Source organism: Eretmochelys imbricata, chromosome 2 (assembly GCF_965152235.1).
Source record: "Eretmochelys imbricata isolate rEreImb1 chromosome 2, rEreImb1.hap1, whole genome shotgun sequence".
NCBI classification, from domain to species: domain Eukaryota; kingdom Metazoa; phylum Chordata; order Testudines; family Cheloniidae; genus Eretmochelys; species Eretmochelys imbricata.
In genome coordinates, this window is record NC_135573.1 from 249,890,264 (window position 1) to 249,905,290 (window position 15,027).

A 15,027-nucleotide genomic window follows, 5' to 3' on the forward strand; every position below is an offset into this window, starting at 1 on the left:
AACTTTTTCCTAATGTCTAACAGTGGAACAATGGAACAAACTACCTAGGGATGCTGTGGAATCTCAGTCACTGGAGGTTTTTAAGAACAGGTTAGAATCATAGAATATCAGGGTTGGAAGGGACCTCAGGAGGTCATCTAGTCCAACCCCCTGCTCAAAGCAGGACCAATCCCCAACTAAATCATCCCAGCCAGGGCTTTGTCAAGCCTGACCTTAAAAACTTCTAAGGAAGGAGATTCCACCACCTCCCTAGGTAACCCATTCCAGTACTTTACCACCCTCCTAGTGAAAAAGTTATTCCTAAAATCTAACCTAAACCTCCCCCACTGCAACTTGAGACCATTACTCCTTGTTCTGTCATCTGCTACCACTCAGAACAGTCTAGATCCATCCTCTTCAGAACCCCCTTTCAGGTAGTTGAAAGCAGCTATCAAATCCCGCCCTCATTCTTCTCTTCTGCAGACTAAACAATCCCAGTTCCCTCAGCCTCTCCTCATAAGTCATGTGTTCCAGTCCCCTAATCATTTTTGTTGCTCTCTGCCGGACGTTTTCCAATTTTTCCACATCCTCCTTGTAGTGTGGGGCCCAAAACTGGACACAGTACTCCAGACGAAGTCTCACCAATGTCGAATAGAGGGGAACGATCACATCCCTCGATCTGCTGGCAATGCCCCTACTTATACATCCCAAAATGCCATTGGCCTTCTTGGCAACAACGGCACACTGTGGACTCATATCCAGCTTCTCGTCCACTGTAACCCTTAGGTCCTTTTCTGCAGAACTACTGCCTAGCCATTCGGTCCCTAGTCTGTAGCGGTGCATGGGATTCTTCCGTCCTAAGTGCAGCACTCTGCACTTGTCCTTGTTGAACCTCATCAGATTTCTTTTGGCCCAATCCTCTAATTTGTCTAGGTCCCTCTGTATCCTACCCCTACCCTCCAGCATTTCTACCTCTCCAGTTAGACAAACAACTACCAGGAAATGGTCTAGATGATACTTAGCCCTGCTTTGAGTGCAGGGACTGGACTAGAAGATCTCTTAAGATCCCTTCCAGTCCTACAGTTCTATAATTCTACAATGGGGTGGGCAAACTACAGCCCGTGGGCTGGATATGGCCCGCGAGCTGGCTACGGCTTGCCAGCTGTTTTAATCCGGCCCTCGAGCCGCTGCTGGGGAGTGGGGTCTGGGGCTTGCCCAGCTCCGGAGCTCCAGCCGGGGAGCAGGGTCAGGGGCCACTCCACACGGCTCCTGGAACAGCGGCATGGCCCCCCCTGGCTCCTACGCGCAGAGGCAGCCAGGGGGCTCTGCACGCTGCTCCCACCCCAAGCACCACCCCTGCAGTTCCCACTGGCCGGGAACTGCGGCCAATGGGAGCTGCAAGGGCGGTGCCTGCAGACAGCACAGTGCACAGAGCCGCCTGGCCTTGCCTCCGCATAGGAGCCAGAGAAGGGACATGCCACTTCTTCTGGGAGCCGCTTGAGGTAAGTGCCACCCAGAGCCTGCACCCCTGAGCCTCCCCCTGCGCCCTAACCCCCTGCCCTAGCCCTGATCCCACTCCTGCCCTCCAAACCCCTCGGTCCCAGCCCAGAGCACCCTCCTATACCCCAAACTCCTCATCCCCAGCCCCATCCCAGAGCCTGCACCCCCAGCCGGAGCCCTCACCCCATCCCAGCCTGGTGCCCCCTCCCACACCCTGAACTCCTCATTTCTGGCCAAACCCATCCTGCACCTCCAACCAGAGCCCTCACCCCCTCCCGCACCCCAACCCCAATTTTGTGAGTATTCATCGCCCGCCATACAATTTCTATTCCCAGATGTGGTCCTCAGGCCAAAAAGTTTGCCCACCCCTGTTCTATGAAATACATTGGGAAAATGTATGCAGACCACATCAGCTTTTATTTTTTCTTTATAATTACTTATCTTGGTGCACCAATTCACATGAATTTATCCTGTGGTTTTGTTTTTTTTTAAGCTAACGTCCTACTGAGTCAATATTAGAAACTGATACATAACTATTTACACTGAGCAATTTTCTCACACGGAAATAAACCGTTTTAAATAAGCCTATTACTTTCTAATCTAAAGTACAATGTATACTTTAAATTCTATTTCCATGGTAGACTTTACATTACCAAGGGACACATTAAAGTATGAGAAATATACACAAATATTGAGTCCATGAGAATTGATAGAACTGAAACCATCTGATATGTAAATATAGATGTTATCTGAAAATATACATTAGTATCAAAAACCTTTTTGGTTCCATTGCACTTAACCCTTTTGTAAAAGAGATTTAAACCGTAACAGATATAAAACGCATATTGCAACAACATTTTAGTTCTCTTTAATACAAATATCTGATACAGTAAAATATACAGTGAACTCTGATATAGTAAAACAATTTCTAAAGTAGAAAGAATATTCCAAATTATTTCAAATTTTAAAACTGTAAATTGCAATTCCAATTACAGTGGAACTTCACTTCTAGTGCAGTGATATCATGAAATGAAAAGGTCTTAATAACAACTGGGTTCCAATGTACCCTATATTTTAGTTTACAGAGTTTTGATGTCATAATTCACTATGTATATGGTATGTATACAGTTACCAGAAGAATGCAAAAATTTATCAAATCCAAGTGCACTAGGCATTCATTGTCTACAAATGCCCCTAATATTAACTGAACTGAGACCATAGGACAAAACATATTCACGTGGCGAGTTCCACTGTTGGCTCTGCACTCCAAGGAAACAGTATCCTCTTCACAAGACCTTTTAGCTCTGGAGAAGGGAGCTGGCTACTGTTATCATGTCAACGTGAAGAATAATCTTTTTGGTTCCAAAGAGGAGAGTGGGCTACTTCTACCAGATCCAGGTCAGCTATTTATCTCTGTCCCAGTAGACTTTGCTTCTCGTGGCCCTATTAAAGTACTCTCAGCATCACTATCTGCAATTATCACATTGCTGAACTCAATGACATGCATGCACATCATGCCTCAAACTGAAAATAAAAGTGGGAGCAAACAGTATTTTAAACAACCATATTAGCCATAGAACAGCAACATCTTAGTACAAGGCACTTCGTGACCAGCTGGGGATACAGTTATGATTCATACAGCTCTTCTCAAACAGTCACTAGTTCTGAGGAAATGTTCTGATTTGGACAATTATTGCTAATGGTCCCAATTCAGGAAAATACTTCAGCACATGCTTAAATCCATCACTATTGAGGACAGCCCTCAAGCACATGCTTAATTTTGAAGTCAATGGAAAATAAGCACATGTAATTCCTGTCCTGAATAGAAAAGATTTTCCTTTATTGGAACCTGTATATCTAACATGAATTAAAAAAATAAAATAAAAAATAACGAAAAACCCTCTCTACTAAACAAACCATCACATTTAATTCCTATATTTTATCTGGTGATATCAATACATGTTTTCTGAACGCCATTTAGATATTAGTTGGGAGAAAGAAAGTGATTTACCTGCAACATAGGCCCAACAGTCTTTTTATTTGGAATAAGCAAGTAAGTCTGTCAGGACCATCCAACTGCTTAACGAACTGAGAACTTTGTTTAATTAAGTTCTGACACATCCATATCTGGGAAAAGCAAAATGCACAGATTTGATCAAAAACCCTGTAAAAATGAATGCTGTTATTCATTATGGGCTGATAATGATTTCCTCACTCATTTTGAAAAAGCACTTTACTCTACCAGAAGTCCCATTACAGCCAATTCATGGAGAAAGGTATGAGTGAGTATATCATATTTTGGCCTACATAAAATGCTATGAAAAAATGCCATTCATACCATTTTACAGTAAGTTATAAAACGAGATATAGTTTAGCACTGTGAATTATCTAATGAGAATGTGACAAGTCATTAATCAATAAAAAATTTCTCTAATCAGGATTTGATTAAGCCACTGGCACAATAAACCTAAGCCTGGGTCTCCAGCTACTGGAGTCATGTGATTATGTTAGTATGTCAAAAGCTAAACTTTCATTTAAAAAGTAGTTTTTAGCCCTCATGCTGCAAAGAAAAGCTTGAATATGAGAAATGATTATAATTATAATTGAGTCGGCAGACAGCCTGAAGCAATAATCTATAAGCTTTCCTATACATCTGAGATCCACTACTCAAGGAGTCCCTGCCACCGTGGCTGCAGAAGACTGACTGTGAGAAAAGAGAAGAGCGCAGCTGTGACCATTTAGGAATATGTCTGTACAATTTATGAATTCTCTGTGAGATTATGATCCTTATGTGTCTGCAAACTCCACTCTGAATGTGCAGCCTTTTGACTTCTCTATGGTCTGTTTCTCCATGATGGGTTGAGATTCCAAAGATGGTGGAAAAACAGAAAGAGAGTAGCTGATTCTAAGTACCCCATCATTGGAAATCTATACATTCTAGACAAAAGACAGATCCCTGCCCAGAAAAACTGGATTAGCAGGAGGCAAGTCACCTTGATAGCAAAGTCACCTGGCAGGATTTTGTGCTCAAATGGGGAAGCTGGCAAGAGTGTCACCTGACACAGGTGACTGAAGGTTCTAAAAAGAACAGAAGCTGTTGTGCTCATGGGCCATTTTCTCCAGTCCATGAGGGAGAAGCAACCGAGCATGCAACACCTTTTGAGGCTGGGGACTCCCCGCCTGCCTTCCTGGACCCAAACGCAGTGGCAGAACTAACTGATGTACATGTGACACCTTTTCAAGCATATTTATGCAACTGACAAAAGTACCTGTATGACACGAATTTTCACACAGGGCAGAAGATTGAGCCCGCCCTGCACTCAAACAGCAGCAGTGTTTCCTGTTGCACAAGGCTGGGCCTGGCTCCCCACTCCTAATGTTGTGACATGGTGCACGTCACTCACTCAAATTTGGCCTGGCCACCGCTCCGTCATGATGCGCTACTCCACAACCCCATGTGCCAGGCTGCAACACGTGGAGTGAAGAGCTGGGCCCAGCCCTGAAGGATAGAAGCCGCTGCTGCCAGGTGAGTGTGGAGGTAGGCTTGCTCTTCACCCCACCAGCAATGACCCATCCCTCTTCCCCCCCTGCCACCTCCCCAGGTGTAAAACCTGGCTTCACCATTGCCCAGATGGTTCTCCCAAGACTCACAGCACAGGGCTGAACGAGTGAGGGATACTGAAGTTTAAGATGTTTATTTTTGGTATGATATATACTCTCCTGGGCTTTCTGTGATTAAATAAATGGGGCACAAACATGTTAGACTTTGTGTGTTAACTGCTTCACAATGCTGCATGTGCTTGAGTTAAACTGGAACCAGAAGCTTCTTAACTTTGGGAAGGAATTCTCACAGAGGGGTGTGTTTAAGTAATTGGGGTAATTCAGGGGTCAGTGCTGCTCCTGGGGGCTAAAGGCAGATGGGCGGAGAAACTTCATTTCCAAGAAGGGGAACAGACGGAGAATCAGCGCCAAGGAAACGTGCCAAAGAGGGCAAGGAAGGGCCCAATGATGCAGACTGCTAAGATTCTAGAAGCTTGACACATCCTGGCGACCCAGAACAGCAGAGGCTTGGACTTCCTTCACAGCTGTCCTAGTGAGCAGCCATGAGAGGCACTTGCTAGGATCTATGACAGCAGCAAATCCGACTCATCCATCCAAGCAAAAACTTCTCAACTGCTGAGACAGGTACTTCCCCCCACCAACCCTGCCGCCACTCCTGCTGCTCGGTGGGGAGGGGGAGAAGAGGACCCCATAATGCTACCCCACCTCTCTGAGAGGGGAGGGAGATGCCCTGCCACCACCACTCCAAATAGAGACAGGACAATGGCAGGCCCCTTATTATGTGTGCCTGGTATGCCCCAGGTTGCCTTAATTTGACCCTGTAGTTACAGTGAGGTAAACTACATTTAAAAGGTTCTCTTTATGAACCTCTTATGTGGCAATCACAATTTCTAGGTGTGTGGGGGGGGGGGGGGGATCTTGTTCCACACGTGGGTTATGCACGCTTACAGCACTTTACTGCTCTATTATCTTCAGTGTAGCATTTAAAAATGCTACATGTTTTTCAAATATTTAACAGAACATTTTAAAATATGCATCAAATAGTTTATTATTTTTCCCTAACTCCTCAAATTTAAAGTATTTTGTATGAAGCTTCATAATATATACCCCCCCACCCCAAAAAAGAACTGACTATAAAAGAGTACATATCAAGGACAAATAGTGTGCTCAACAATTAGAAATTCTCTTCTTGTTTTCTTTCCTTGGCCTGGATTTACTGAAAGTTTTAGGATTCTTTTAACGTTTGAGGCATTTTCTTTGATGTCTTTATTAATTACTCATGTCCTCTGAAGTTAGTGTAATTAGGTTATTCTTTCAATGGGAAATATCTCCCAGACTTGATTACACTGCATTAGTACCTTCACAGAGAGAAAATACTGGGTAATAAAGGGCTGTTTAATTGAGAAAAAAAGGCGTAACAAGAACGAGTGGCAGAAAACTGAGGCTAGACAAAGTCAAAAGAGAAATAAGGCAGATTTTTAACAGTGAGGGCAATTAACCAATGGCACAAACTCGCAAAGGAAGTGGTGGATTCTCCATCTTTTGATATCTTCAAATCAAGACTGGATGTCTTTCTGGAAGACATGCTTCAGCCAAACATGAATTATTAGGCTCAATACAGGGGTACCTGAGTGAAATTTAAGGGCCTGTGATATATAGGAAGTTAGACTATATGATCTAGATTAGCAATTATCTTTGAAAAGTCATGGAAAACGGGAGACATTCCAGAAGACTGGAAAAGGGCAAATATAGTGCCAATCTATAAAAAGGGAAAGAAGGGCAACCCATGGAATTACAGACCAGTCAGCTTAACTTCTGTACCCGGAAAGATAATGGAGCAAATAATTAAGCAAGCAATTTGCAAACATCTAGAAAATAATATGGTGATAGGTAACAGTCAGTATGGATTTGTCAAAAACAAATCTTGCCAAACCAACCGATAGCTTTCTTTGACAGGGTAATAAGCCTTCTGGCCAGGGGGGAAGCGGTAGACGTGGTGTATCTTGACTTTAGTAAGTCTTTTGATACTGTCTTGCCTGACCTTCTCATAAACAAACTAGGGAAACACAACCTAGATGGAGCTACTATAAGGTGGGTGCATAACTGGTTGGAAAATCGTTACCAGAGAGTAGTTATCAGTGGTTCACAGTCAAGCTGGAAGGGCATAACGAGTGGGGTCCCGCAGGGATCGGTTCTGTTCAATAGCTTCATCAATGATTTAGATAATGGCACAGAGAGTACACTTATAAAGTTTGCAGATGATACCAAGCTGGGAGGGGGTGCAACTGCTTTGGAGGATAGGATTAAAATTCAGACTGATCTGAACAAACTGGAGAAATGGTCTGAAGTAAATAGGATGAAATTCAATAAGGACAAATGCAAAGTACTCAACTTAGGAAGAAATAATCAGTTGCACACATACAAAATGGGAAATGACTGCCTAGGAAAGAGTACTGCGGAAAGGATACATTGTCCTGGATATGAGTCAACAGTGTGCCCTTATTGCCAAGAAGGCTAACAGCATTTTGGGCTGTATAAGTAGAAGCATTGCCAGCAGATCGAGGGACGTGATTATTCGCCTCTATTCGGCATTGGTAAGGCCTCATCTGGAGTACTGTATCCAGTTTTGGGTCCCACACTACAAGAAGGATGTGGAAAAATTGGAAAGAGTCCAGTGGAGGGCAACAAAAATTAGTAGAGGGGTGGAGCACATGACTTATGAAGAGAGGCTGAGGGAACTGGGATTATTTAGTCTGCAGAAGAGAAGAATGAGGGCGGGATTTGATAGCTGCTTTCAACTACCTGAAAGGGGGTTCCAAAGCGGACGGCTCTAGGCTGTTCTCAGTGATGGCAGATGACAGAACAAGGAGCAATGGTCTCAAGTTTCAGTGGGGGAGGTTTAGGTTAGATATTAGGAAATACTATTTCACTAGGAGGGTGGTGAAGCACTGGAATGGGTTACCTAGGGAGATGGTAGAATCTCCTTCCTTAGAAGTTTTTAAGATCAGGCTTGACGAAGCCCTGGCTGGGATGATTTAGTTGGGGATTGGTCCTGCTTTGAGCAGAGAGTTGGACTAGATGACCTCCTGAGGTCCCTTCCAACCCTGATATTCTATGATTCTAAGGGATCTGGGGGTCATAGCGGATCACAAGCTAAATATGAGTCAACAGTGTAACGCTGTTGCAAAAAAAGTGAACATCATTCTGGAATGTATTAGCAGGAGTATTGTAAGCAAGACATGAAAAGTAATAATTCTGCTCTACTCCGCACTGATTAGGCCTCCACTGGAGTATTATGTCCAGTTCTCGGCACCACATTTCAGGAAAGATGTGGACAAACTGGAGAAAGTCCAAAGAAGAGCAACAAAAATGATTAAAGGTCTAGAAAACATGATCTATGAGGGAAGATTGAAAAAAATGGGTTTATTTATTCTGGAGAAGAGACAACTGAGGGGGGACATGATAACAGTCTTCAAGTACAGAAAATGTTGTTACAAGGAGGAGGGAGAAAGTGTTTTTCTTAACCTCTGAGGATAGGACAAGAAGCAATGGGCTTAAATTGCAGCAAGGGCGCTTTAGGTTGGACATTAGGAAAAACTTCCTGTCAGAGTGGTTAAGCACTGGAATAAATTGTCTAGGGAGGTGGTGGAATCTCCATCATTCAGGATTTTTAAGATCAGGTTGAACAAACACCTGTCAGAGATGGTCTAGATAATACTTAATCCTGCTTTGAGTGCATGAGACTGGACTAGATGATCTCTCGAGGTCCCTTCCAGTTCTATGATTCCTATGATCCAATGGTCCCTCCAGCCTTAAACCTCTCTGAATCTATGAAACACCTTAATGTCATCTGAAAAGGTCAGGGTTAATTACCAATTCCCTAAAATAAATATATATATATATATCATTAAAAATAGTCTAAGTAAATGTTGTTCACATTTCAGGTTCTATAGCTGTAGAACAGAATGAGAAGGCGGTGAGATTGCTGCAACAGGAAACAGGTATGAATAATATCATGGCTGCTCAAGCGATTTGTTGGGATAAGAAAAGAATACCTTGAACACATGACAATTTTTGCAAGAAGACCTGAATACCGGTCTGAGTGATATGGACTGGGAAATAGCACGTATTAACATCAAAAATAGTCTAGCAGCAGGTTTTTAAAATAAGTATTATCTGATCCCCTATACAGGCAAAATGTTCAGGTAATAAATGTAGGGAAAAACATAGGCAGAAGGTGATGATTAAGCACATGACCTAGGACTGTAGAAAATGCAACGATTTTCAGGTATAATTTTAAGAAGGTCAGCTTTTAGGCATATATTCAGTAGTGAACTCTACCCTAGGACTTACTAGTTAAGAAATGACAGGGTTAAAGAAAGTGCTGAGGAAATGGGACAGTGGGGCTAACCACTTTCATCATATGCAATTAGGTTAGACATTGGATAACTAGTGAACCACTGGGAAAACAGGAATGGCTATCCCTCTTAGCTCAGAATATAAACCAAGCACAGTGTGTAGGGTAAATGCAAGGTACAAGAAAATATTATAATCTAGAATGTATGAACTGGTTAAAAGATCTTATTACTGAACATATTGGCTTTCAGAAGAGTTGTGTAAATTTATAGAATTACAGGGTCAACTAGTTTATTCCCCCCTTCCACCATACAATCTGCATGACCATTACACCTCTTTTCCTGTTGATTTTCTCCTTTGATAACGACTGGGAATTTTTCAAACCCTATGTTTTAATAGAGCATATGCAAACATAATCACCTTTTTCTAACTTCTTTTATATGCACCTACACCATCACTGTCAGTAGACTGTGCTCTGGGAAAAGCATGATTAACCCCTTGGTAGCAGGGGAAGCTTGCTTTTCAATGTTGCAGAAAAATAATATCTGTATTAGTCCTTTAAAATTCTCAGAGCTAGGCTAACAGACTAAACAGCTATGTCTTGTCTTAGTCTATGTTTTGTGACATAGAATATAGACTGTTAAATAAATGAACAATTTTAATATATTATCTTATACATATGCAGGCACACGAAATGCACAAGGCACTTTACACAACACAGACTAAGACATATTAGCATATTCTTCACTGAGAAAGAAGGAGGTTCCTCATCTGAAAAGTTTTAAGGTACGATAAATGTTCATCCCATCTTTAGAAGTTGAAACTGAAAAAGTTTTAAACTTCCGACAAGGAAAAAGTGTATTCTTCATATATTTTAAATTTTCAAACCGTCACAATAGTTTCATATTCATTTACTTTTATGTTTAAATCCTTCTTCCTTGCAGGATTTAGACTTCTGCAGAGACATGCTATCCTTATCAGTAACTGCAGAAAACTCAACGACTTCACATAAACTTGTGGAAAGAGAAGAAGCTACAGAAAACTGAAGGGAAAAAAAAAAAGAAACAATGCTAACAGCTACAATATTTTCATACAGTGGTGGTTCACTCTGAGTGCAATTTTTTTTCTTATGAGTTATGTATACCATTTATGCTGCTATTCACAATGGTTTCTCAAACTTCCCACTGACCTTTAATATTTAATTATACACGTGAAAAGTGGATTTGTGCTATTTCATCTGAATTGGCATTCAATAGGAAGTACAAAGAAGAAAGCTAGCCATCAAAATCCATCAATTTTGCTCTCTTTGAAACTGGATTAAAAAAGAGGGCTACAGAACAGCCACATTTCTAACAAATGGATCAAAAGGATAACTAAGCCTGTTCTGCAGCCACCCACTTATTTCTGCTGAATGAAGCAATTAGTGATGAAGTGACTAAAAAACATGCAAGAAATAAAACTAACTACAGTAGAGTAAAATATGTACTGGCACTCACCAAACGCTTAGAATCCTCTTTCTGTCTATAAAAAAACAGAAGTTGACGTACTAAAAGGGTCAGATTAGCTCCACTGGCAGTGGAGACAGTTCCTCCAGATTGTGCCAGATTAGCACAGCGATCGAATTCACTTCTTTGGATGGAGTACTTAAAAGTTAAAAATAAATTAAAATTATGCTCTGACAACACATTAAAATATAAATGCAGGATTTTAAGCTATTCATTTTGAGTTTCCATCTTATCTGACAGGTAAAATGAAGGTACTATTCTGATGTTACATATTTGTTAAGAGTCCAAGTTAGACAAATCCCCTCCACAGCATTATGCTGATTCTTTGTTTACAATTTGTCCTGAAGACCCATGTTAAGAAATACCATTTAATATAAACTTGTTTTGAACCAGCCCACTCTGTTAGCCAGTTCATAAACATAAACAACCCTTTTGCAGAATAACTGACCCAGTGCTGTCTTAAAGAAGCCCCTTCCAAATCAACCTATCACCTAAATTATATGAAGAAACATGTTTGTGCATCACACACTAGAAGTGCCATTTCAATCACTTGAAACATATTGGCCCAATTTTCAGAGGTGCTAAGCAACCCCAGCTTCTCTTCATGTAAACAGGAACTGCAAGAACATGGTCCTGCAATGCCCTTATGCATGTGCTTTAACTTTGAAAACATGAATATTCCCACTGAAGTCAATGCTCAACAATGCCCTTTAAAAATAAGGCCAAACTGAGAATAAAACCAACTCTTGCATTTCACTTTTCTTATATGGGTTTGCACCATACTTACCAAAGGAAGCTAGCAATATCAAAGTTTCTCAACAGAAATGGCTAGGACTATAGTATTAAGAAACCCCAGCTTCAATTAAATTGTTTTACACATTTATTTTATCACAATTTCTCTCTCAATTGATGAGAAAAATACCTACTTGGTACTTTCTGGCCCTGTACCCCCGAACGAAGGACTGGATGATTATTGCATTTTTCAGCCTTCGTCTTTCTTCCTATAAAATGAAAGAAATAAGGTAGTCAAAAATAAAGGATGCAAAACTGAATCTTGCTTCTATAATTTTGTCATATATATTTATATTCAAAGATATTTTTATTTTTTTATACTCTGTCCAATTTGCTTTTTCTGTATGTTTGCATATTTCTGAAAATTAAATATATCTTTATCAAAATAAGAGAAAGGTGCCTGTGACTTAAACATTAGTGACATACACATATACATAATTTAGTCCTGCTCAGGAAGAGATTCCTTTTGTTTGTAAAGGCAATGTAAATTTATAGCAGGATAAGCAATTTTTAATAATCAATAAGAATTATATGAAAAAATGTCATGATTTCAAGAACAGAAGAGGAGTTTTCATATCTTATTAAACATAGTGTTTTAACACCACACTTTTCAATGACTGATTTAAATCTGATAATACCGTTTACTGGCAAATGAAGTGTAAAAATACAATTAGGAAGGCCAAAGAAGAATTTGAGGAACAGCTAGCCAAAGACTCAAAAAGTAATAGCAAATTTTTGTTTCAGAACATCAGAAGCAGGAAGCCTGCTAAACAACCAGTGGGGCCACTGAACGATCGAGGTGCTAACGGAGCACTCAAGGACAATAAGGCCATTGCGGTCTTCACGGTGGAGGATGTTAGGGAGATTCCCAAACATGACCCATTCTTTTCAGGTGACAGCTCTGTGGAACTGTCCCAGATTGAGGTATCATTAGAGAAGGTTTTGGAACAAATTGATAAATTAAACAGCAGTAAGTCACCAGGACCAGATGGTATTCACCCAGGAGTTCTGAAGGAACTCAAATGTGAAACCACAGAACTACTAACTGTAGTCTGTAAACTATCATTTAAATCAGCTTTTGTACCAGATGACTGGAGGATAGCTAATGTGAAGCCAATTTTTAAAAAGGGCTCCAGAGGTTATCCTGGCAATTACAGGCCTGTAAGCCTGACTTCAGTACCAGGAAACTGGTTGAAACTATAATAAAGAACAATATTGTCACACGTATAGATGAACATAATTTGTTGAGGAAGAGTCAACATGGTTTTAGTAAAGGGAAATCATGCCTCACCAATCTACTAGAATTCTTGGAAGGGGTCAAAAAGCATGTGGACAAGGATGATCCAGTGGATATAGTGTACTTAGATTTTCAGAAAGCCTTTGACAAGGTCCATCACTAAAGGCTCTTAAGCAAAGTAAGCTGCCATGGGATAAGAGGGAAGGTGCTCTCATGGATTGATAACTGGTTAAAAGATAGGAAACAAAGGATAGGAATAAGTGGTCATTTTTCAGAATGGAGAAAAAGTAAATAGTGGTGTCCCATTCAATATATTGATAAATGATCTGGAAAAAGGGGTAAACAGTGAGGTGGCAAAATTGCAGATGATACAAAACTGCTCAAGATAGTTAAGTCCCAGGTAGACTGCAAAGAGCTACAAAGGGATCTCTCAAAACTGGCTGACTGGGCAACAGAATGGAAGATGAAATTTAATGTTGATAAATGCAAAGTAATGCACATTGGAAAACATAATCCCAACCATACATATAAAATGATGGGGTCTAAATGAGCTGTTACCACTCAAGAAAGAGATCTTCGAGTCATTGTGGATCGTTCTCTAAAAACATCCACTCAATGTGCATCGGCAGTCAATAAAGCAAACAGAATGCTGGGAATAATTAAGAAAGGGATAGATGATAGGACAGAAAATATCAAGTTGCCTCTATATAAATCCATGGTATGCCCACATCTGGAATACTTTGTGCAGATGTGGTCGCCCCATCTCAAAAAATATATATTGGAATTGGAAAAGGTTCAGAAAAGGGCAACAAAAACGATTAGGGGTATGGAACGGCTTCCGTATGAGGAGAGATGAATAAGACTGGGACAAAAGTCTTGAAAAAGTCAGCCTGAAAAAGAGACGGCTAAGGGGAGATATGATTGAGGTCTATAAAATCATGACTGGTGTAGAGAAAGTAGATAAGGAGGTGTTGTTTACTCCTTCTCCTAACACAAGAATTGGGGCCACCAAATGAAATTAATAGGCAGCAGGTTTAAAACAAATAAAGTATTTTTTCACACAATACACTATCAACCTGTGGAACTCCTTGCCAGAGGATGTTGTGAAGGCCAAGACCATAACAGGGTTCAAAAAAGAACTAGATACATTCATGGAGGATAGGTCCATCAATGGCAATTAGCCAGAATGGGCAGAAATGGTGTACCTAGCCTCTGTTTGCCAGATGCTGGAATGAGCGACAGGGGATGGATCACTTGATGATTACCTGTTCTGTTCATTCCCTTGGGGGCACCTGGCACTGGCCACTATTGGAAGACAGGATACTAGGCTAGATGGACCTTTGGTCTGACCCAATAGGGCCATTCTTATGTTTACCCTTTGACCCAAGTGGTTAGCCAAAGTTCAGGGCCTTTTAGGGTTGTTTCTGTTAGGATAAGAAATAGATTATATCAGTCAGGTATATTCTTGGTGTACTCTTACTGCCTCTAAAGGGATCCTTTGCTTCTGAGAGGAAGATGAGATCTGGTGCTTCAGACCCAGGGACATGGCATGGAGATAGAGAAAGACACTTCCTCTTCGCACAAAAATTAGAGAAGATGAGGAATGTTTTATGGAGTCTTCTCAGCACTCAGAAATGTCTTAAAGTATCATTTCCTTAAAGAGACTTAATTTCTGCAAAAAAATTAAGCAGAAAGCCAAGCTGGCTCAGATATTCTGGAAGAAGTTTAATAGTTTCTACTGCTAGCACAGCCAATTAAGGTGATAAGAAGTATTCGATGGAAGTGCATATAGATTACATTTCCATTCATACCTGTACTATTTGGTAGGATGCATTTATTCGGGCAGGGGGAGAGGAGGAGGATAAAACTGCAGGTAATTGGGTAAGTAACTCTCAAAGGCAATGGCTGAGGACAGGGGAAGTAGGGAAATCGGGTAACAGCAAAATCAGTGAGGGTTACTTGAGGACAGGTCAAAATTTTTCCTTTTTTTTTTTTTTTTAAAAACTACTGTGACAAACCCATACCCGCTTACATTTTTACAGCCTACTCAGACAAAAAAAAGAAGTCTCCATGTGACATTTGATGCTATTTAAAAGT

At 40.9% G+C, this 15,027-nt stretch overlaps 1 protein-coding gene across 2 annotated transcripts in view; it reads right to left on the reverse strand.

Annotated features, from left to right (window-relative positions):
* Positions 1 to 15,027, reverse strand: part of UBE3C (ubiquitin protein ligase E3C) — a 170,883-nt gene that overhangs the window by 140,179 nt on the left and 15,677 nt on the right. Inside the window, exons 3-5 of one of the 2 annotated variants that reach the window (XM_077808366.1) lie at positions 11,828 to 11,902; positions 10,893 to 11,039; positions 3,491 to 3,606 (exon numbers count right to left, since the gene is read on the reverse strand). In XM_077808366.1, coding sequence (XP_077664492.1) covers positions 3,491 to 3,606; positions 10,893 to 11,039; positions 11,828 to 11,902 — 338 coding nt within the window. Of the gene's footprint in view, positions 1 to 3,490; positions 3,607 to 10,892; positions 11,040 to 11,827; positions 11,903 to 15,027 lie in introns of those variants that run through there. The other variant, XM_077808367.1, reaches the window with a different exon arrangement.